At 38.1% G+C, this 24,018-nt stretch overlaps 1 protein-coding gene and 1 non-coding gene across 2 annotated transcripts; both read left to right on the top strand.

Annotated features, from left to right (window-relative positions):
- Positions 1-1,479: 1,479 nt before the first annotated feature.
- On the top strand, positions 1,480-1,551 carry TRNAG-UCC (transfer RNA glycine (anticodon UCC)). The gene has a single exon. It is a non-coding gene; the product is annotated as a tRNA-Gly (tRNA).
- Positions 1,552-2,139: 588 nt separating this feature from the next.
- On the top strand, positions 2,140-15,535 carry LOC132644785 (RNA polymerase sigma factor sigD, chloroplastic-like). Its single transcript, XM_060361385.1, has 5 exons — positions 2,140-2,886; positions 3,393-3,623; positions 3,711-3,851; positions 4,229-4,429; positions 15,184-15,535. The coding sequence occupies exons 1-5, from the start codon at positions 2,470-2,472 to the stop codon at positions 15,454-15,456; spliced, it is 1,263 nt and encodes a 420-aa protein (XP_060217368.1). The 5' UTR covers positions 2,140-2,469; the 3' UTR covers positions 15,457-15,535.
- Positions 15,536-24,018: the final 8,483 nt, after the last annotated feature.

The raw sequence follows: 24,018 nt of genomic DNA, 5'->3' as shown, positions 1-24,018 counted from the left end.
CATTACAGGATATGTGTTTTGGCTCCTCCTGATGTCATTCTTTTGTGAGTTTTTTTTTTAATTTTTTTTATCTTAATGCATTTTTTTTTTTTAAATTTGCAAATATTAGAAACTGAAAGCATTATTTGTCTTCTAATTTTCCTGAAGGAATATATTAGAAAAAGATTTTGATCAAGGAGTTTTTTAAGAAATGACCTAATTAGGGTGGAATGGGAATTTATCACTTCTACTTTTTTCTCTCAATTAATGATAGGTTGTGTGGTTTTCTATGAAATAGTACAAGTTTTGTAAATGAATAGGTTCTTTATGAATTTGCCTTGACTATTGAAATTGGTTATATTCTGCATTCTTGGAATTAAGATTATAACATCAATGTATAAAAATATTAATTACATAGAAAACTAAACTTTGTGCGGAAATTTGTTTTCAATATTTAAAAGTGAGAATTTTTTCAATTTTTTTTAGTATTTTAAAAATATAATTTTCTATCATTTATCCATTAATCTTAGACATTACTATTTTGGAAATCCAAAATTATATACATACAAAAGTAGAGAAATCGAAGGATGATACAAAGATTTTATAAAAATATAGAACTAAACCTTATTTTGAACTTTTTATTTATTTATTATTCTTGAAATTAATGTTATATCATAATATTACAAACATATTACTACATATAAAATATATGTTATTATGAATTTTTAATTTAGTATCATATAAAAAATATAATATTTATTTTATAGTTCGTTTTTCCCCTAAATGAAATTATTTAACCATGTTAATATCATTTTGTAGGTATGATACGTTAGGATGTCATCCAAGTTGGCAAATGGCAAATTAAGGTAACAAAATTAATAATTGATACTTCATATTCATTAAAACTATGTTGTCTAACTTAATTATTTAATTCTATTTTCATGAATCAAGAAACATATTGTATTATAATCAAGACTTCTATATTGGCCGATAATTTTTTTGACAAAGAAACATGAGTACGTTGTGAAGTTGAAAAATTTATACGTCCATGTATTTAAAAACAAAAGAAGTAAGGGTGGAGGATATAACAAAAAACAATCAACTTTGACAACATAATTATATTCAAGAACAATCCATAGTATTATGATTAAGAGATGTAGAGAGATAAAATTGATCAAAGGTATAGAAACCTTTTTTTTTTTTTTTAATATAAAAATCTTATAAAAAAAATTAATTTATCATATTTTGATTTTCTTTATCGTTCGCGCGAAGCGCGGACATATTCCCTAGTAATACTAACAAACAGTTAATTAATCATGTAAGATTAAACTTTTATTTTTCGGAGCCAACTAAACCAAAAAGAGAAAAAGGAATAGTATTACTTTCTACTCTGGTTACAAACTATGAAAAATCTATTTAGGTGAGGCACTCCATTGACCATTCTGATTTCTGACAACTATTTCTGCACATTTGGTTGGATACATGCCCTGACAACAGATAGCGTTTGTAGTCCAACGGTTAGGATAATTGCCTTCCAAGCAATAGACCCGGGTTCGACTCCCGGCAGACGCAATTCCTCTTTTGATGATAGGTTTGTCAATTTTTCCCTTTTTTTCCGGTCATTTAGAACTCCCATGGAAAATAATCTGTGCATTTTTAACTTGTGGAATGTAGTTGCACGTGCATGCAAATTTGTAACCGTGATTTGTTTGGCCAAAACAAGAAAAGGGTGTGTACTGTCTAAAAATGATATGGAGTACTAATATTTCTGGTCTGGAGCACCAAAAAAATACGTTCAACAACCTACTATTCCTCCACAACCTCTTGTCAAGAGTCATGTCCTCGGTAAGCTGAAGTTGTGCCACATCTTGATCACTTCTCCTTAACATTTCTTTGGCCTACCTCTTCCTCTCGTCAGACCCACTACGGCCAACCTCTCACACTTCTTCACTTGGGGCATCCGCGTATCTTCTCTGCACATGTTCGAACCATCTCAACCTCCCTTCCCGCATCTTGTGCACCACGGGTCCACTCCCTCCTTGTCCCGAATCTTTTCATTCTTAATCTTATCTCTCTTGGAATGCCCACGCATCTATTTCAACATCCTCATTTCTGCTACTTTCAACGTCTGGTTGTTCTATATAATTTGTCATTTTGGTTTGATGAGATTCATCCTGTCTTAACGAGCCTTCAAAATAGTGCAACTTTTAGTCGGGAGCACTTTCTCCTCTGATGTTGTATTCTCATAAGCAGCGCCAATCCTAATAGTTGATTGGGCAAGTGGACTCCTGGTTAAATAAAAAAAAGAGAAGCAGTCAAAAAAAAAAAAAAAAAAAAAGAGAAAAAGAAAAGTCACAGTCTCCATCATCAATAATGTACTAAAAGAAAACAAGTTCAGATAGTAAAACAAAACACTAGAAAATATCTACTATCCTCAAAATATATCAAGGCAGCCTTAAAAACATTATTTTCTTTTAACTTCACAATTCTATGGCCATGACTGCATGGTCATGTTCAAACCATTCTCCAGCTTCACTCTTTCCTTATCCTTCAAAATTATCTACTAAACCACTGTTCCATTATGCAATTCTCTTTTGCCCCAAGAATTGCTCTTTCATGGATCCTATTCATGCTTTGGCAATTAAAGGAGCTAACGAGGAGGCTGTGACAATTGAAGGGAAAACTTTGGTTTATGAAACCAATATTGAGGAGAGTAGCAGTAAGTTTGAGATCATTAATGAGAAGAATCGGTTAGCATTGAGAAGAAAGAAGAGAAGGAAAAGAAGAAGGTGTTATTCAGAATGTATGGACATAGATAAAGGGGATAAGATTTTCAATTCTAAACCTGTAAAGACAGGTTTCTACTTGACCCATAAGGAAGAGTCACAGTATTCTTGGTACCTTAAGGTACGACTCCAGGATTCATCAATTGCATATGACTAATATACAATTGAGTTTCACTTATATATACTAACATCGTAAAGATTTTTTTACACTATCAGTGTACGTTAACATGTGATAGTAGGTTAGTTACCATTTTTAACCGGTTACTAATTAATGTGTATCATAGAAATTTAGACGTAATTACCTTATAAGTGATCCGGTTGTGTAAATATTATTTACACTTGCAGTGCATAGAACTTAAACTTTCTCATTTATGTACAGAGTTTATCTTCTTTGCATTCTTTTAAGAGAATATAGTGATGATAATCCAGTTATCCAGATGAAAATTCATAAAATTTAAAACAAATGAGTAGACGTTTTAATTTGTAACTTTTTGAATAAACTTATGGCTTAACTAAAGATAGTGGAAAAAAACTTGACCAGTCCCTCAGCTTGAACAGTTTTATGGTTATTATTTTCTTGCTTATTTGTTTTGTTGTCGTTATTTATTTATTTTACTCTTGTACTAGGAAGAAGCAAGAATTGAGAGGCTGAGAAAGATGGTTGAAGAAACAAGTGAGATTGAACTAAATCCAAATCAATTGGCTAAGGTATCAGGAATGAGCAGAAGAAGACTAGATAAGCTCTTGGTTAATGCTAAAGAATCACAAAAGAGGATAATTCAATGTTATAGAGGGCTTGTTGTATCTGTTGCAGCTTCATATCAAGGCAAAGGATTAAGCTTGCAAGATCTAATACAGGTCCCCACCTTTTAATTTGGTTTTAGTGCTACTGCGATTGTGTTTTTGTTGGACCGTAACCACCCCCTTCTTCACTGCCAATTACAGGAAGGAAGCATAGGTCTACTTCATGGTGCTAAAAAGTTCAATCCTAAGAAGGGGTATAAGCTTTCTACTTATGCTTATTGGTGGATTAGACAAGCTATTACTAGAGCTGTAGCAAACAAGTCTAGAGTTATTAGATTACCGGTAAGCTAATGCATCATTAAGGACTTTGTTACTCTTTATATTCACCATTGTGCAAGTTTTGCTTGTGACGTAGTGATGAGTGACAAATTTTGTGATTGTTTTGGGCAATGACCATCAAGTTCTGCAGGGTCTTTTTCTACATGGACTTTTACAGCATAACTCGTGCAATGAAATGCTGAATAATTCAGCAATATTAGCCTGCGAAAATCATAATAATTGCGCATTTAGTTTACCAACAATATGCACATTAGGCACACTTCTGCATGAACTTCCCTGGTGTAGTAGATACATGTATAGCCGCCTTTCTCCCTTCTTAAGTACATGACCGTATGATAAATTGTATTAGTGAAATGCATTGGTTAGTCTGTTACATGCAGGGCAGCATATCTGAGCTTGTTCCAAAGATTTGCAATGCGAACGCTGAGTTAAGCAGAAAGCTTCGGCGAATGCCTTCCTATGATGAAGTTGCAGAAGCTCTTGATCTGGATGTTTCAACTGTCAGACTGGTTATCGAGAGAAACCGAGCACCAATTTCCATTGATCAAATAGTAACTAGCCAAGGCTACATGTCATTGCAGGTTTGTCCCAATTCTTTGTTGTTTCAACAGTTGTTTTCTTAAATTACCGTTGCTTATGAGAATTTGTTGCTTATAAGCTGCTGGAAATTGGATAAGTCTTGCTTACAAAGAATAACTTGAAACCTGCGGTTTTTTCAAACATGTGGTACTTGGTGGATTGCAATGGAAGAGAATGAACTACAAGTAGTAAGTGAAATATAACGAAAAGAAAAGGGAAGCGTCTTTCCTCAAAAAGAAAATAATCAAATAATAGAATTCTCCTTCTAACCACTACTAGAGTACAGAGGTAAGAAGGCAATATATTTGAGGAAAACACATTATCTTGCTATTACTAGATATCTTTCCTTTATTTTCCTGTTACTCCAATTCATGTTGGGGATGATTGTTCTCAAGAAAATTGGGAGGAAAACAGAGAGGACTAACAATAGCTTGATTTGTTATGTGAGAATAGACGGAAAGAAATGAGAGGAAGAGGCTAGGGAAGACATACTTCTTAATCTTTTTTTTTTTTCTTTCTAAAAGACAGCATATTTTTGTTTGCTATCAGACCACATTAATAACAACTTCATCCTTCTATTATTTCAGACTTGTTTTTTCCACTCATTTCCTTCCCTTCCTATTTTAATCAGTTAAATTAATCCAAATTGTTTACCCCTGATTTGAATAATCAATTAAAATTGTAGGTGAGGTATAGGATATGTGGTTATATCTTGATCTTATTTGGTAGAGAAAAGAAATATGTGACTATGCTACAAGGAGCAATTGATGACTAGTGGTTTGCTCTAGACTCGAGTATCTGCTAGCAAATAAGTGTTATTTGATTTAGAAAACGTAAGAGATAAAGCACAACAAATATGGACCGAAATCTGATATGAGAGAGATTCTTATATATAGTTTGCTATTACAAAGTGTTCTTCATATGAAAAAGCCAACCCCCTAAAAGGAGGACCATGCCCCCTATTTATAGTGTTGCCCCATGGGCTTCATACAATATAAAAAATAATAAAATAAAGAAAAAGTTCTGAGTTGGATTAGGTTGGATTAGGTAGACCGTACGGTCTGACACCTGTACGATTGGCGGTTGAACACAACAGGACGTCATCGACGCGTGGCAGCCGCGCAACAGATCTCCCGGACCACCGGCCACGACCAAACGGGCATACGGCCTCGAACAACCGGTCATGGATGAACCGGACCAAATGACGACCTTCCTTTGCTCCGATCCAGCCGTTTCCCCGGTTCAGAATGGGAGCCTTTATGCACGTTCTTGTCCCTTTCTCCCATCGGCCTTCGGTCCCACTGGTTTAACATATACCCGGTTTTTACCGTATACAGATAGTCCCCACACATCCTGGATCGTAGATTTTTCGGAGTGACGGGGAGTGGATGAATCACTAAACCGGTGACTCCCTTTATCCGTCGTTATCGCTTCATTTTTGGCGGGAACAGTTGTGCCACGTTCTTCTGTCATCGGCCACGTGTCCCGTCCCGGATGGTCTGCTCTGACAACCGCCGCACGCATGTCGTTTCAAGTCATTCCTCATTAATTATGGGGACACGTGGCGCTCCTGGATTGGTCGGGGAATCGTAACCGTTACAGTCTCATGCCTATATAAGGCTCTTTCATCTCTTCATTTGAACATTTTACCTCTTCGATTAATCTTTCTGCTTCAAGTTTTCTGCCTCTTACACATTCTATATCTCTACTCATAATCATCTAAAAAACTCAGTTCTTGTTGATCTACTGCTTGTACTACGTGAAAAGAATCGATACCGCCACCTTCTCCACTCGTCATTCTCACCTGTTGCTGCTTCCTCCTGTTACTTTTGCCATTTTTGAACTTTTTTGACTGTTTCCTTTGCTCTTTCACCTTCTTTTTCGAATCCATTCAACCTCTTCTTTTCATATTTCCAAATGTCTGAAATCACTTCCCATGACATTCCCTCGGTTTCGTCTCCAGGAACCGAGGCTACTTCCCCTTCTAAGGCAAAGGGCTCCTTCGAGCCCACGGCCTCGGACATTATACCGGCCAAAACCAATTTCAACAAAGACTTAGAGGTCGAAAAACCTTCCTCGGTGTCCGACAGAGGGTATGATGTGAGACGATACCCCTCCTCTATTACCGAGGATAAACTTGATCTGGTCTGGTCTGACTGTGGATGGGGCAATTGTCCAGTCCAAGTTTTTGCCCCCGGGCCCGATGAGTCAACCACCGACTATCGGGAGGGCTACTTGTATGTCTATACTTACCCTTTCACCCTCAAGCTCAACCCTCCGATTAATCCGGTCATCCTGGACATGTGCCGGACCTATGATGCGACCTTGGCACAGACTAGCCCGATCATTTGGAGGGTCGTGGCATGCCTCCGGTTGCTGGCCAACAATGTCGGGAAGGAGCTCACGCTGGCCCACCTGATACGATTATACTCCCCGAGGTTGTTCCGGGGTGGCGTAATAAAACTCGCCAAGCGTAGCCGGAATCCATTTTTCTCGAAAATGGACGAGGATAGAGACAGGGGCTGGTTGGAGCGATATGTCCGAGTGAGGACCGAGGACATCATTCCGGCCAATTACATGCCCTTCCCGGAGAAGTGGAACAACAAACGTAAGTCTGAACCTTTAAGTGATTGCTTTTGTATGTTTCGTTAAATTTTGATCCCACTTTCTCACCGTTTTTCTTATTCGTGTTAGCCAATGGGTATATTCCTCCGGTCGTCCGAAACCTGAGCGAATGGGTCACTGCACTTATTAGCCAACATGGATAACCGGACGTGGAGGCACCTGTCGCGTGGCCGATGGGTCGCCCAGAACCATGGTAGTATTCTGCTCCTTCCTGTGTTCACTGCACCTTCTACTATCCATATTCATTGCGTTTTTGACTTTCAGGTTTACCCAAAGGTTCGATGGATCCCAGGCCGGAGTCGGCAGCTGAACCCACAACGTCGGCACCCGAGTTTGACTCAGCGGGTGCATCTCGTGCCCTTGCTGCTGCTGCTGCCGCCAAGAGGAAAAGGCCCTCGGATAAAGGGCAAAAGTCGAAGAAGAGGGCGAGGAGCGTCACTCGGACCCTACGGGATGAAACAGAGCCCGACATTATTGTTCGGAGAGTCGAGGCCGATGCTGCCGTGGCTCCGATCCCGGAGGAGGCTGTCTCCGTTCCATCCCTTCCTTCTGCTGGCGGAGGACTTTCGGTGCCGGTTTCACACACAGGTGCGGAAGAAATTCATTCTCCGGCTCCTCTAAGGTCGATTGATTTCGTCAATATTTCAGGTGAAACTTCTTCCGAGGAAACTCCCCTATAAAGGACAAGAAGGCCCGGGGAGGCGGCCGCTGCTGAAGTCGGTAAAAGGACTAAGCCGGTCCCGGAGATCGAAGTCCCCATTGACGTTCATCTGACGCCCGAGCATGAGCCTGCTGCAACTACGGAGCCCCCGAGCTTTGCTGAAGATACTGAGGCTGCTCCAAGTTCCTCTACCCCGGCTCCGAGGCCTGACGAGTTTGACGACATGTTCTCGGCCACCCCTCCCGCTACCGGCGAAGCTGCAGGATTCGGGCATCTCCCTATCCCTTGGTCCACGAGGTCGGCCAGCCGGACCTCCGAATCTGGGGCCAGGGACAACTTGGTGCGTATTTTTCCAGCCCCAAGCGTGGATCCGAGGAGAACAAAATCGGTTATGGTCACCGTCCCCGAGGACTGCATCTTCCTTTCTTGCCCGGTGGGCGTGGCGAGCTATCTGAGGCCTCTTGTCTCAGATTCGGACAAGCGGAAGATGATCGGGGTCTCTTGGCAATGCCTCATTAACGAGGGTATGCATGCGGGCAACCGGGTAAGATTTTTAGCCGTCTCTGCATATCTTCACTGAGAATTTTAACTTTGCTTCGTTCAAGTTTTTAACTTGCTTTACTTGCAGAGTGTGGTGCTCGTCAACGAAGCCTTCATCCGTGCCCAGCAGGAGATGGACGATCTCAAGGGCCAACTGGATGCCAGGGCCGGGAAACGGAGAAATATCTGCACCTTCTTCAGGAGAAGGAGGAGGAGTTGAACCGGGCAGTCGCTCTTTCCAACCTCCGACCCGAGCTTAATGTAGCGAAGGTCGAAAACCATCAGTTAAGGAGTGAGCTAGCTGCGATGGCAGAATATAATCGGAGTCTCGAAGCTGACAAGATCGGCCTTAACCGAGACAACGCTCAGATTTCCTCGAGGCTTGGCGAGCTCGAAACCACCCTCTCCCAACTCTGGGAGGAGGTGGACTTGGTGAAGTCGGATGCTGCGAGCTTGGCCGAGAGGAATCGGCTGCTCGAATCCGAGAGTGCCCGATATCAAAAGCGTGCAAGGGTGTTCGAGGAGAAGGCGGAGATGAGGGTCTGGATGTGTGATGATATGAAAAACGAGCTTAAGGAGACGGCTGATGCAAATGACACTCTCCAGGCCAAGCTTCAATCGGCCAGTCAAATGTAGAATGTTCTTGGAGAGGATCGAGATGCGAGGCGAGGTTAGCCAAGGCCGAGGCCGATTTGGAAGAAGCTCTGAAGAGCGTGGAAGTTTCCGAGGCTCAAGCCACTATTGTTGCTGAGTACGAGAAATGGAAATCTCGGAGGATCACCCTCGAGCAAGCCGAGCATGGATTTACTGATCTTCCGGCCCTTATTGCTGAGGCCAAAAGGGTCGAGGGAGAGGCTAAGGATGCTCTCGGTTCTGACTCCGATGACTCTGAGCGGACAGTGTCCGACCGTTCTGGCTCCAGCCATTCCGGGTAGATTAGGGCCTGTACTTGGCTTTCATCTTTATTTTATTTTTTGCCTTAGTGGGACTTTGGTTTTTTGATGTAAAAACACCCCTTGTATATATGAAAAATGCATCTCTCTTGTTTTTTCGTTTGAATGTTCGCTATTATTCTTGTCTGAATTGTTGGTCCGTTTTAAGGACAAGCCGACTCGTAGTCATTAGTTCACTGTGCCCGTAGGACTTACCTAATGCTTTGTGAATTTAGATGCCTCTGAATCACGATAGGCATTTCCTTAGGGCCGGGATCTTTCGGTAATATTTTAGGGCTGGTATTCCTTCGGGCACCCGAATCTCAGCCTTGGCTGAATTTTGTCGTAACAGTCCCCGTTTGGGGAGGTTAGAAAATTTCGGCTCGGATCGTTGTGACCTCGTTGCCTTAGTCGAATTTTTTAACGATTTTGGCTCGGTTCGCTATGACCTTGTCGCCTTTGTCGAATTTCGACCATAGTGCCCGGTATAGGGTGTGTGAATGAAGTAGTGCCGAAACACGGCGGTTATCACCGGGGTAAAGTCTTTTAACAGGAAGATAACCGAGATATTGCTATCCAAACTTTCGATAATTTTTCATTGCAAAGTGTTTATATACATGAGAATTTTGTTCCCTTCTGCTTTTGCCATAGCAAGTACTAAATGGACACGATTCATTTTGATCGTTTGGTCCTTACACCGAAACCTATAGCAAAAGGTCCGGCCTTTCTTTTGCCGTAGCAAACACTTGGTGGACACGATTCATTTTGATCGTTTGGTCCTTACATCGGAACCTAACATTTTTGGCCCGGTGTTATTTGTTGAGGGCGGCCTCCGGAGTGGGTGTGATAGTCCCCTAGCTCTTGACCGAGCTATAAGATCGGGTGAGTGCTATTAAGTCCCCATTCGTTAGGTGTGACCCCGAGAATCCGGACGTTTGTCCTTTATATTTGTCAAGTAACACGTTGTACTTGTTGCCTAGGCTTCGTTGTTAGTCAATTTAGCAGTTCTAATGGACTGTCGAATGGCATCCCCGGCCGGGGTTCTAAGGACGATCCCTATCCCGGAACTTTTGAGGTTCGAGGCTCCATCCTTATGTAAAGACCAAATGCCCGAGGCCTTTCCCGAGGTCAGCAGAAGCTCTTTCTCAACCTCGGGGACCATAGCCGGGGTAAAATTTGCCACGAAGTCGGCCAAGATCTAGGTTTTGATGGTCGTTCGAGGTTTGTACTCGATATCATACCCGCTAATTTCTACTGCCCATTTAGTTAATCTACCCGATAATTCCAATTTATGCATGATGTTTTTGAGAGAGTAAGTAGTTACTACACATATTAGATGGCATTGAAAGTAGGGCTTGAGCTTTCTGGAAGCGCTTACCAATGCCAATGCCAATTTTTCCAAATGGGGATAACGGGTCTCCGCATCCCCCAAAGTTCTACTCACGTAATAGATAGGGAATTGTGTACCTGATTCTTCTCGGACCAAAACGCCACTTACCACTACTTCGGAGACAGCAAGGTAGAGAAAAAGCGGCTCGTCCGCCTTCGGTGTGTGCAGCAGCGGGGGGCTAGACAAGTACCTCTTCAATTCTTGTAAAGCTTTTTCGCACTCCGGTGTCCAAGCGAAGTCGTTCTTCTTCCTTAGTAAGGAGAAGAAACGATGACTCTTGTCCGAAGACCTCGATATGAAGCGACTCAACGCCGCTATCCTTCCGGTGAGCCTCTATACTCTTTTGACGTTATTCACTACTTCGATATCCTCGATGGCCTTGATTTTGTCCGGGTTGATTTCAATACCCCGGTTTGACACCATGAAACCCAAAAATTTACCGGACCGGACGCCGAAAGCGCATTTTTCCGGGTTAAGCTTCATGTTATACTTGCGGAGCACATCGAAGGTTTCCTGCAAATGCTTCAAATGGTCCTCTGTTTCCAGGGACTTAACAACCATATCGTCAATATAAACTTCTATTGTTTTTCCTATTTGTTCTTCGAACATCCCATTAACTAGGCGTTGGTAAGTTGCACCGGCATTTTTTAGGCCAAAAGGTATTACATTATAACAGTAAGTCCCATATCGGGTGATGAAGGACGTTTTCTCTTGATCCTCCGGGTGCATCCGAATTTGGTTATACCCAGAGTAAGCATCGAGAAAACTTAATATCTCATGCCCGGCCGTCGCATCGATCATTCTATCGATGTGAGTCAACGGAAATGAATCCTTCGGGCATGCTTTGTTTAAATCCTTGTAATCAACACACATTCGAAATTTATTACCTTTCTTGGGCACCACTACCACGTTAGCAAGCCAATCCGGGTATTTTACCTCCCGGATAGAACCTATTTTTAAAAGCTTTGTTACCTCGCCTTTTACGAAGGCGTGTTTTGCTTCCGCCATGGGCCTTCTTTTCTGCTTCACCGGGGAAAACTTCCCGTCCAAGCTGAGCTTATGAGTTGCTACTTCCGGTGATATACCTGTCATATCTATATGGGACCATGCGAAGCAATCTGCGTTAGCTCGAAGAAATTCAATTAGCTTGTTCCTGAGCTCCGGGGTAAGCCCCGTGCCCAGGTATACCTTTCTGTCCGGTAGGTACTCGAACAGGATGATCTGCTCCAGCTCCTCTACAGTTGACTTGGTTGCATCCGAGTCATCCGGCAGGACGAACGATCTGGGTACCTCGAAATCATCCTCCTCATGCCCCGGATCCGACCCGGTGTGCTTTGATTGCTATTTGGTGTCCTCTCCTCCGGTTACATCTTCTTCATTCTGAATCGATTCTTTGGGACGAGGTGCTGCTTCCTCCACTGCGAACATCTCCCTTGCAGCGGTCTGTTCACCTCGGATGGTTTTTATCCCTTCCGGGGTGGGGAACTTCAGCAGTTGATGCAGTGTTGAGGGAACGACCCTCATGCTATGTATCCAGGGTCTGCCCAGTAATGCGTTATACTTCATGTCCCCTTCGATCACGTAGAACACCGTTTGTTGAATGGTGCCATCGACGTTCACAGGCAATGAGATCTCCCCCTTTGTGGTTTCACTTGCCATGTTGAACCCGCTGAGTACCCGGGCTGCCGGTATGATCTGATCGAGCAGCCCTAGCTGTTCGACCACCCTCCACCGGATGATGTTGGCCGAGCTACCTGGGTCAATCAAAATACGTTTAACTTTAGTTTTAAAGATAAGTACAGAGATTACTAAAGCATCATTGTGCGGTTGAATGATGCCCTCCGCGTCCTCGTTGTTGAAAGAGATAGAGCCCTCGGGTAAATAGTCCCGGCTGCGCTTCTCGCGAACAACAGAGACCTTGGCCCGTTTCATTACCGGCCCTCGAGGGGCATCGGTGCCCCCAACTATCATGTTGATTGTATGCCGGGGTTCTTCTGGCTCGGTCCTTCGATGGGCCTCCCTTTCCTTGTAGTGACTTTTGGCTAGTTCACTCAGCAGCTCTCGAAGATGACCATTCTTCAGTAACCGGGCTACCTCCTCTCTCAACTGGCGACAATCCTCGGTTCGGTGACCATGGGTTCCATGGTATTCACACACCATGCTCGGGTCTCGTTGGCCCGGATCCGACCTTAGAGGTCATGGCCATCTTACATCCGGAACACGACCAATGGCCGAAATTAGGCCCGAGGTACTGACGTTGAAGTTGTACTCCGATATCTTTGGTGAGTCCTTGTTGCCGGCAGAGCTTCCGGCATCGCTCCTGAATGAGAGACCCCGGCTGTTCGATGGGCGCTCGACCCGTTTACTACCCCGACCGGAGAAACGGCTTGGGCTCACTCTCGACTTTTCCGACCTAAAACTTTGCTTCTCCGAATGAGAGTATGGCCGATACCTTTCCTTTGACGATTCGGCCCTCATTTCGTAACCCTTCCTTGGTCTCTCAAAACATTTGTTCACATTTATTGGCCCCGGGGGGAGCTCGAATTGATTGTCCTCCACCCGAATCTTCGACTCGTATCGGTTATGGACATCAGCCCATGTCACAGCCTCGTACTCCAGCAAGCTTTCTTTTAATTTGAACGAAGCTGTTGAACTCTGAACATTGAGCCCCTTTGTGAAAGCTTGTGCAGCCTATTCTTCTGGAACCGGGGGGAGTTCCATCCGCTCCCTTTGGAATCGGTTGATGAATTCTCGTAGTAACTCGTCGTCCCTTTGGGTTATACGGAAAATGCCAGCCTTACGGGCCTGCACCTTTTTGGCACCGGCGTGAACTTTGATGAAGGCATCGGCGAGCATTTCGAAAGAGGTGATCGAATGCTCGGGTAGATGGTCGTACCATGTCAATGCTCCTTTTGACAAAGTTTTCCCGAACTTTTTCAGCAATACCGATTCAATTTCGTCCTCCTCCATATCATTGCCCTTTATGGCGCATGTGTATGAGGTCACGTGCTCGTGCGGGTCCATCGTGCCGTCATATTTCTGGATATCCGGCATTTTAAACCTCTTCGGGATTAATTTCGGGGCCGCACTCGGAGGAAAAGTCCTTTGGATGTACCTCTTCGAATCCGGCCCTTTCAGTAAAGGCGGAGCCCCCGGGATTTGATTCACCCGAGAGTTGTATGTTTCGACCCTCTTCTCGGTCGAGTCTACCCGTTTTGCCAAAGTTTCGAGCATTTTTAGAACCTCGGTGGAGGATCCAGCTCCGGATCCATTGCTCTCAATAACGCGTGCCTCCTTTCTTCTGGGTTCAGCAACGCCGCTCGTTTTTTCCGGGGTCGTTGTATCCCCTCTGTTTTGCAACAGGGCTATTGCGATTTCCTGTTCGGCAATCGCCGCTCTCTGCTCCTGCAACATTTCAAAAATTAAACGTAAGTCAATATTATCATTAGGTGTACCCGTTTCTTTCCGGTCCTGTGCCCGGGACAAAGTAACAGAATGGTGGGTATTTAGAGGATCAGTGGCCGGTAAGGTGGCATTCTCCTGGTCCACGGTGTTTTGACGGTTGAGGCCCTCCCTCGAATTAACGGGGTTAGGATCAGCGGGGTTTGTGGTCCTCGTGGACCGCTTCCTTCGTTTTCGGCCACGATTTCGTTGTTGTTGACGTGACCAGATTGCCCACTGTCAGCCATTTAGTCCGTTTTTTCAGACACGAACAAAAGGTGTTTTTGATTTAGATGGGTAAGGTACAGATCAAGATAAAAGACCACTATTATGCTAGCCCCACGGTGGGCGCCAAACTGTTTACCCCGGATTTGAATAATCAATTAAAATTGTAGGTGAGGTATAGGATATGTGGTTATATCTTGATCTTATTTGGTAGAGAAAAGAAATATGTGACTATGCTACAAGGAGCAATTGATGACTAGTGGTTTGCTCTAGACTCGAGTATCTGCTAGCAAATAAGTGTTATTTGATTTAGAAAACGTAAGAGATAAAGCACAGCAAATATGGACTGAAATCTGATATGAGAGAGATTCTTATATATAGTTTGCTATTACAAAGTGTTCTTCATATGAAAAAGCCAACCCCCTAAAAGGAGGACCATGCCCCCTATTTAAAGTGTTGCCCCATGGGCTTCATACAATATAAAAAATAATAAAATAAAGAAAAAGTTCTGAGTTGGATTAGGTTGGATTAGGTAGACCGTACGGTCTGACACCTGTACGATTGGCAGTTGAACATAGCAGGACGTCATCGACGCGTGGCAGCCGTGCAACGGATCTCCCGGACCACCGGCCACGATCAAATGGGCATACGGCCTCGAACAACCGGTCATGGATGAACCAGACCAAATGACGACCTTCCTTTGCTCCGGTCCAGCCGTTTCCTCGGTTCAGAATGGGAGCCTTTATGCACGTTCTTGTCCCTTTCTCCCCTCGGCCTTCGGTCCCACCGGTTTAACATATATTCGGTTTTTACCGTATACACAAATAGAGCTTCTTATTGAGCTAATGCTGATCAAGCTTGACTTAAATCTACACACGAAAAGGGGCATGATTTAGTATAAGTAAAAGCTCATGCCTTTCCTTCAAATTTTGATTCTTGCAGGATATCATATCAGGTCCAGAAGACACAACACCAGAAGAAATTGTGAAAAGACAAATGATGAAGCAAGACCTGGAAAAGCTTCTCCACAATGTGTTATGTGATAGAGAAGCAATGATTCTGAAATTGCACTTTGGCCTGAATGGAGATACCTCTCAATCTTTTGAGGAGATTGGAAGAGTGCTTAAGCTTTCAAGAGAAAGGATTAGACAGATTAATTGCACAGCCTTGTCAAAATTAAGAGAAAGTACAATGTTAGACAACTTCAAAATGTAAAGACAAGATATTTTGTACATTGTCACAAGCAAAATTGAATAGATACAATAATATAAAAGATCAACAAACAGTTAATGGATCACGTGAGAACCTTTTCCTTTAGGGAGCTAACTCAATTAAAAAGAGAAAAAGGAATAGTATTACTTTCTACTCCAGTAAACTATGAAAATCTAATTAGCTGAATGTTAAATGTTTATTATGAAATTCTAATACTATGTCTCCTAGTTGTGAACTCAACACCTAACTACATGACGTATATCATTCTATCATAGAATATTTCTGAACTTTTAAGGTACTAACTGAACGTATACCCGGGTTCAACTCCCGGCAGACGCAGCTTTGTTTTTTTTTTTTAAACAAAAATGGCTATTGAGATTGTTGTGAACACTTGTGATTTTTTGTCTTGTTATGATAGGTTTGTTTGTTGTTATGATTACTAGACGGGTTATGCCCACATTAGATTATAGTGCATCTATGTGTATGTAGTTGTCTTTGAATAGTGATTATCTATATATATATATATATATATATATATATATATATATATATATATATATAGAGAGAGAGAGAGAGAGAGAGAGAGAGAGAGAGTATATGTTATGTTTAAAATATGATTAATATAACATTATAGTTTGTGCTCCGTATCTAAAATTTTATTATATTAATGTTTGCTACGAATACAAAATCGGCAAATTTATTAATATTTTTTAAAAGAGAAGACTTGTTGTAGAAATTGATTTTCTATCTAAACGAAGAAATACTATTTTTTAATTTTTTTAGTAATATTCTCGGTTTAACTCATTTTACTTGTCATGTTGTCTTTTGTATTAAATTCTATCTAATTTTAAAATATAAATATTTTAAGTATATTTAGTGAACATAACAACTTGATTTTGTCAATATGGGATACTATGTTCAAAACACGATTAATATAACATTGTAGTTTGTGCTCCGTATTTAAAACTTTATTATATTAGTGTTTGCTACGAATACGCATGGTGTTTAATATGGGGCCCACATTTTTTTTTAACATTGTTTATTTTTTAAATATGTGATTCACTTTTGTTTTCCAATATTGCTTGATTTGTTAATATGGGGTTCACTTTTTTTTCCAGTGAGTTTGAATGTGGTGGGTTCCACTTCTTTTTTTTTAATACTAGATGGTGTTTAATATGGGGCCCACAATGTGGGATTCATTTTTTTTTTATATATATATATATATTGCTTGATTTTGTAATATGGGATACTATATTCAAAACACGATTAATATAACATTGTAATTTGTGTTCTGTATTTAAAACTTTATTATATTAGTGTTTGCTACGAATACACACGGTGTTTAATATGGGGCCCACGATTTTATTTTATTTTAATATTGCTTGATTTTGTTAATATGGGGTTCACTTTTTTTTTCCCGTGAGTTTGGATGTGGTGGGTTCCACTTTTTTTTTTTTTTTAATACTGAATGGTGTTTAATATAGGGCCTACATTTTTTTTAATATTAGTTGTTGTTTAATATATATGGGGCCCACAATTATTTTTTTTTACAATTTTTTTTATGGGCCTGTTTAATATGGGGCCCAATTTTATTTTATTTTTATATGTACTATGCTCAAAACACGATTGATATAACATTGTAATTTGTGCTCCGTATCTAAAACTTTATTATATTAGTGTTTGCTAAGAATACAAAGTCTGCACCCTTTTTTTTTATATGTTGCTTGATTTTGTCAATATGGGATACTATGTTCAAAATACGACTAATATAACATTGTAGTTTATGCTCCATATTTAAAATTTTATTATATTAGTGTTTGCTACGAATACGCATGGTGTTTAATATGGGGCCCACTTTTTTTTTAAATATTAGTTGTTGTTTAATATATATGGGATGCACAATTTTTTTTTTATGGCCTGTTTAATATAGGGCCCAAAAGTTTTTTTTTTTTATGGGGCCCATCAACTACGACGAAGAGGGACGACCAAACTCCCTCTTCTAAGTAGTACTAGACGGCCTATGCAGCACGGGCCCAACACTTTAGATTATAGTGCATTTATGTGTATATAGTTATTTTTGAATAGTGATAATATATATATATATATATATATATATATTATGTTCAAAACCCGATTAATATAACATTATAGTTTGTGCTCCGTATCTAAAATTTTATTATATTAATGTTTGCTATGAACACAAAATCGGCAAATTTATTAATATTTTTTAAAAGAGAAGACTTGTTTAAAAGGAAACTATTTTCTTCTCTTTGAGATAAAACAATAGCAATATTTAAGCATCAGTTGATACTTTCAATTTTAATTCGATTAAAAAGGTGTAAAATACTTATTATTTTTTATCAAATTTTGATTTGGACAATTCTAATTCAAATTATTAAATTAATTTTACATGTTTAAAACGAAACAAAGTAGAAATTAATTTTTTATTTAAACGAAGAAATACTATTTTTTAATTTTTAGTAAATATTCTCGGTTTAGCTCATTTTACTTGTCATGTTGTCTTTTGCATGGTTTTTTAAGAAAACGTCGATTAGAATTATAATTTGACTAATTTACCTTATTCATTATTTAATCTGCATTTGATATTTTTTTTTTACGACATTAATTTCTTTTCACATTTATTAGAGTAAGAATAAAAATAAAAAATTAATTAAATTCTATCTTATTTTAAAATATAATATATTTTAAGTATATTTATTTTAGTAAACATAACAAATAAATGACATAGCGGAATAGCAAATACAACAGTTTAATATCTAGATTAGATCTCAGACTAATATTAAAAAAGAAAGAAAATTGTAAGGTTTGACCGCTTAACCTTTTGAAGAAAAGCAATTTCATGGATTGACACGCACGTAGTAATGAATTCATCATTATTGACTTAATGAGATACATTGAAAATTACATGAATATTGTTTGATTTTTTAATAGGGGGGGGCACTTTTTTTTTTTGGACATTATTAATTTGCACTATTTTATGCGCGCACACACACACACACACACACACACATATATATATATATATATATATATATATATATATATATATATATATATATGCTATGTTCAAATCACGATTAATATAACATTGTAGTTTGTACTCCGTATCTAAAACTTTATTATATTAGTGTTTACTACGAATACAAAGTCTGCACTTTTTTTTGACATTATTATTTTTTTAATATGGGGTTCACTTTTTTTTTTTGATATTATTTGATTTTGTTAATATGGGGTCCACTTTTTTTTACCGTGAGTTTGGAGATGGTGGGATCCACCTTTTTTTTTATATTGCTTGATGTCGTTTAGTATGGGGTCCACCCTTTTTGGGGTGCACTTTTTTTGTTTTGGACATTATTAGTTTGTACTATTTTTATGCATATAATATATATACTTATACTATGTTCAAAACACGATTACTATAACATTGTAGTTTGTGCTCCGTATCTAAAACTTTATTATATCAGTTTTTGCTACGAATATAAAGTTTGCACTTTTTTTTAACATTATATTTTTTTTAATATGGGGTTCACTTTTTTTTTTTTTGAATATTGCTTGATTTTGATAATATGGGGTCCACTTTTTTTTCCCATGAGTTTGGAGATGGTGAGTTCGTTTTTTTTTCTTTTTTTTTTTATTGCTTGGTGTTATTTAGTATTTCCCCCCCCCCCCCCCCCCCTGTTTTTTTAACGGACAACGGACGACGAAGCATGGGTCTAAACCCATGCTTTATATAGTTTTTTTTTTATATTGCTTGGTGTTGTATAGTATGGGGCCCACCCTTTTGGACATTATTAGTTTGCACTATTTTTATGCATAATATATATATATATATATATATATAGTATGTTCAAAACACGATTAATATAACATTATAGTTCGTGCTCCGTATCTAAAACTTTATTATATTAGTGTTTGCTATGAATACAAAGTCTGCACTTTTTTTTGACATTGTTTGTTTTTTTAATATAGGATTCACTTTTTTTTTTTTTTTTTTTTTTATATTGCTTGATTTTGTCAATATAGGATACTATGTTCAAAACACAGTTAATATAACATTGTAGTTTGTGCTCCGTATCTAAAACTTTATTATATTAGTGTTTGCTACGAATATAAAGTCTGCACTCTTTTTTTTTTGACATTGTTTGTTTTTGTAATATGGGATTCACTTTTTTTTTTATATTGCTTGATTTTGTTAATATGAAGTCCACCTTTTTTTTTTCCCGTGAGTTTGGAGATGGTGGGTTCCACTTTATTTACTTCTTTTTTTTTAAATATTGGTTGGTGTTTAATATGCGGACCACACTTTTTTTTTAAAATGCTTAATTGGTTGGTGTTTTTTTGAATTTTTTAATATTGGTTAGTGTTTAATATGGGGATCACACTTTTTTTTTTTTGAAGTATTTTAAGTATGTTGCTGTACAATAATTTCATTTGCTCCCACTAATGGGTTGATACGCATGTGGCAATAAATCCATCATTATTGATTTAATTGTTTGATTTTCTAAGCACTTTTGTATTTTAAGTATGTTGTTGTACAATAATTCCATTTGCTCCCTCTAATGGGTTGATACGCATGTGGCAATGAATCCATCAGGCTATATGGGCCCACAATTTTTTTTTTCAAAAATTAAAAAAAGGATATATATATATATATATATATATATATATATATATATATATATATATATATATATATATATATATATAAGTATTTTAAGTATGTTGCTGTACAATAATTTCATTTGCTCCCACGGGTTGATACGCATGTGGTAATAAATCCATCATTATTGATTTAATTGTTTGATTTTCTAAGCATTTTTGTATTTTAAGTATGTTGTTGTACAATAATTTCATTTGCTCCCTCTAATGGGTTGATACGCATGTGGCAATGAATCCATCATTATTGATTTAATTGTTTGATTTTCTAAGCACTTTTTTTTTTTAACATTGTTTGTTGTTTTAATATGAGATTCACTTTTTATTTTTTTATTACTGGTTGGTGTTTAATATGGGGCTCACAATTTTTTTTTAAATATTAGTAGTTATTTAAAATATGTGGGTCACAATTATTTTTTAAAATATTAGTAGTTGTTTAAAATATGTGGGCCCATAATATTTTTTTGGGCCCACAAACGGATCACGAAAAAGTGTAAAAACTGGTGCTTTTTTAAAATATTAGTAGTTGTTTTCAAATATTAGTAGTTGTTTAAAATATGTGGGCCCACAATTTTTTTTGGGCCCACCAACGGACGACGAAAAAGTGTAAAAACTGTGCTTCTATATAGTGTAAATGTAAATAAAGTAAATGTATAAGTAAAGTAATGATAGGTTGTCATTTTTTCACAAAATGGTCTAGTGAGATCATTGTCAACACTTGTCATCTTTTGTCTTGTTATGATAGATTTGTCATTTTTCTCACTTTTCTTTCGGCCATTTAGAACTCATCCTCGTGAAAGATAATCTGTACATTTGTAACTCGTGTTCATGTAGAATTTAGTTGCGTACAAATTCGTAGTTGTGAATTGTGTGGCCAGATCAAGAAAAGGATGTCTAATTGGAAAATATTAGCCATAAAAATTGTTTGTACAAAGGGTGGATATTGTATTAGAATTTCACTTGTATAATGCTAGTACATTCTTCGATAGTCTTACACAATTTACAGCTTCTGTGGCAAAATTAGGGGTGGTAAAATTAGCCCAAATTCATTTAACCCGTCCAACTCGTTCAAGTTTTAATGGATTTGAGCTAGAGTAATTTTGAAGATGGACTGATTTGGGCTTGCCCGAGGTAACCCATCACAAATTATCAAGGACAACTTACATTAATAGCTACCTTTTATTGTCTTATAACTAGATATAACTATAAAATGCAAAATTACCAAGCGTAGCTACTTTTCTTTAGAAATGCGTGTATTTCTGTTTTTTTGAAATATAGAGAAATACAGTGAACAGTAAACACGCTCCAGTGAAATCAAGAGCTATTTATGGAATAGATTTTTTGAAATACAGGGAAATACAAAATGGGGTTGAGTAAAAATAGGCTATATTTTTTGAATAAATTTTTCTTTTTATTTTTAAATGGTAAGTTAAATTAAATCAATCATATTTCACGCATTCCATAACAGCTCACGAATCTCTCTCAACTTTTATCACAATCAAAACTTTTTGAATTCAAAAACCACTAAAGATCTGAAAACTTCCAAATATAGAAAAATATACGCTGCAATGCAATGAAATATGGTTGATTGTTTAAGAAATATAAACTTGTAGTATGTGTATATATAATGGAATACAATGAAATATATCAGAAACTATTTCATAAATTAGAAATATAAAATGCAGAATTACATTGAGATACAGTGAAATACAAAAATCGTGAAAACAAAGTGGAGCAAAAATAGGCTCTACACAAAAAAAGAAGAAGATAAATACAGTGAAATATACTGAAACATTTTATCAAACACTTGGTGGGCGTGAAGCTCCACAACTCTCATCAATGGTGTTTCCACAACTTCCACACTAACCACATATTCACCAAAAATCCAAGAAGAAGAAAAAGTTAACAACTTTGAGAACAATTCTCCTTTATCATGCCAAGAATTTTCTCTACCCTACAGGTGCCAACTTGAGCTTCGACTCTTTTAGTGTCTTCTCTGTAGATTGCAACAGGTTGGCTTTTAAAGCAAAATTAACATGGAGCACTTGAGCAATCTGATGCTCATGCATTGTCTCTACGTTTATCCTTGACCATTCCTCCACTACTTTTGGTACTACTTGGAATTTTGGTACTGCTTGGAATCAGCAAACTGTGATAGGGGGAGAAGAGGGAACGGAGAGAGAGAAAGAGAAGGGTGAGGGAGAAATAGATTTGAGAGGTGAGAGAAAACCAATTTAAAAGAGGAATTTGTGAAATACACGACACTAGTTATGATGTGTAATTTAAGAAAATATTTTAGTTATGAACAATAAATAAAATAAAAGGTAGTTACTATTTATAAATAGGTCTTAGAAGTAGCTATGATAAGTAAATTTTCCAATTATGAAACCAAACTGGCCCATCAAATGAGCCCAAACTGACTCATCAATTGTCCTCTATAAAAGCTTCCAAACATGATTAACTTCTTTTTTAATTATTATTTGAATTTATTTTTGTAATTATTTTTAATTTTTAAAATGATTATTTTTAACTTTTTTAAGAACAAAATATTTTTATTTTATTTTTCATTTAATTTTTTTCCTTATTTTGTTTTTACTAATAATGTTTTATTTTTAAGTTTTAATTTTTTTTTCCGGAGGGTCTATGCTTATCCATTTTGTTTAACCTATTTTCAACCCACCCATATCCGACACACGTTTGCCACTCTTAGTTATGTATAAGACAACCATAAAAAAATATATAAATAAAACAAAGGAGTAAAAGAGAGGAATCTGACAAAATCACTATTCATTACGACAATTAACATTTAATTTTCTTTTGATTTACTTTTCGGAATAACTTCGAATGACAAAATCACTATTCATTACGACAATTAACATTTAATTTTCTTTTGATTTACTTTTCGGAATAACTTCGAATGTAATTTATGCACCGGATAACTTATAAGGAAATATTTACGGTGAATATCTTTATTATTTTGAATAAAAGCATAAGTTTGAGTTTTTTATATCAAAAAAGTATTTAAATTTGATTTTCAAAATACCGTTTATTTAGAAAAGCATGAGCGAGAGAATATTTGCAACCAAAGAATATTGATATTTTTAGTTTCTCAAAATTTTGAAAAAATGGGTTAAGTTGGGCGGGTTGAGTTATGACCCTTCATTTAACCCATCTTGACCCAGCCCATCTTAGCCCAAACAAGCTTTGGGCACGGTTGGGCTTTGATCCATCTATAGATTCAGCCCATCTTAACCCGCCCAACTTTAACCCAAATGGCCCATTTGTCACCCCTAGGTAAAATGAGACCAAGTTTCTATTAACATCTTAGAAATTTCAAGTGAAGTGCCCTTGTCTATTGGCAACCACTGTAATCAGCCAATCACCATGTAAATTTCCTTCATATTTTTTGCCAACTAATTTACAGGATAGACCAAGGGAACCTTGAAGCAGTGATAAAATTGTCAAAATTGTCTCTGTGTGACTATAGCTCACAAATTTGAGCCGTGGAATCAACCATTATGTTTTATATTTGCTTCAAGATAGATTGCCTAATACATCACTTCCGGGTGCGGCCCTATCCCGGACCACCCGTGTGAACACAGAATACTTTGTGCACCGAGCTGCCCTTCCTTTAATTTTCGTGATAGGCAATTCAGCACACCGCCTATTTTTGGATGTAGGGATCCAATTATTATGTTCTTCCTTTGGTCTATGGTAAATTGTAGATGCTGGATGCAGGAATACTCACTTTTAATAAACAATGTTGAGAGGGAGATAGGCTTTCTGTCCTCCACAACTCTAGAGAAATACCACCTTGGATTGGAATTTCCATTTTATAACATTCAGGAAAGAGAGCTATGAATACTGGCTACTAAACCGCGCAAGGTA

The sequence above is a fragment of the Lycium barbarum genome, chromosome 6 (genome assembly GCF_019175385.1).
Source record: "Lycium barbarum isolate Lr01 chromosome 6, ASM1917538v2, whole genome shotgun sequence".
NCBI classification, from domain to species: domain Eukaryota; kingdom Viridiplantae; phylum Streptophyta; class Magnoliopsida; order Solanales; family Solanaceae; genus Lycium; species Lycium barbarum.
Note: the sequence above shows the minus strand (reverse complement) of the source record. Positions and strands in the feature narration are given on the sequence as shown.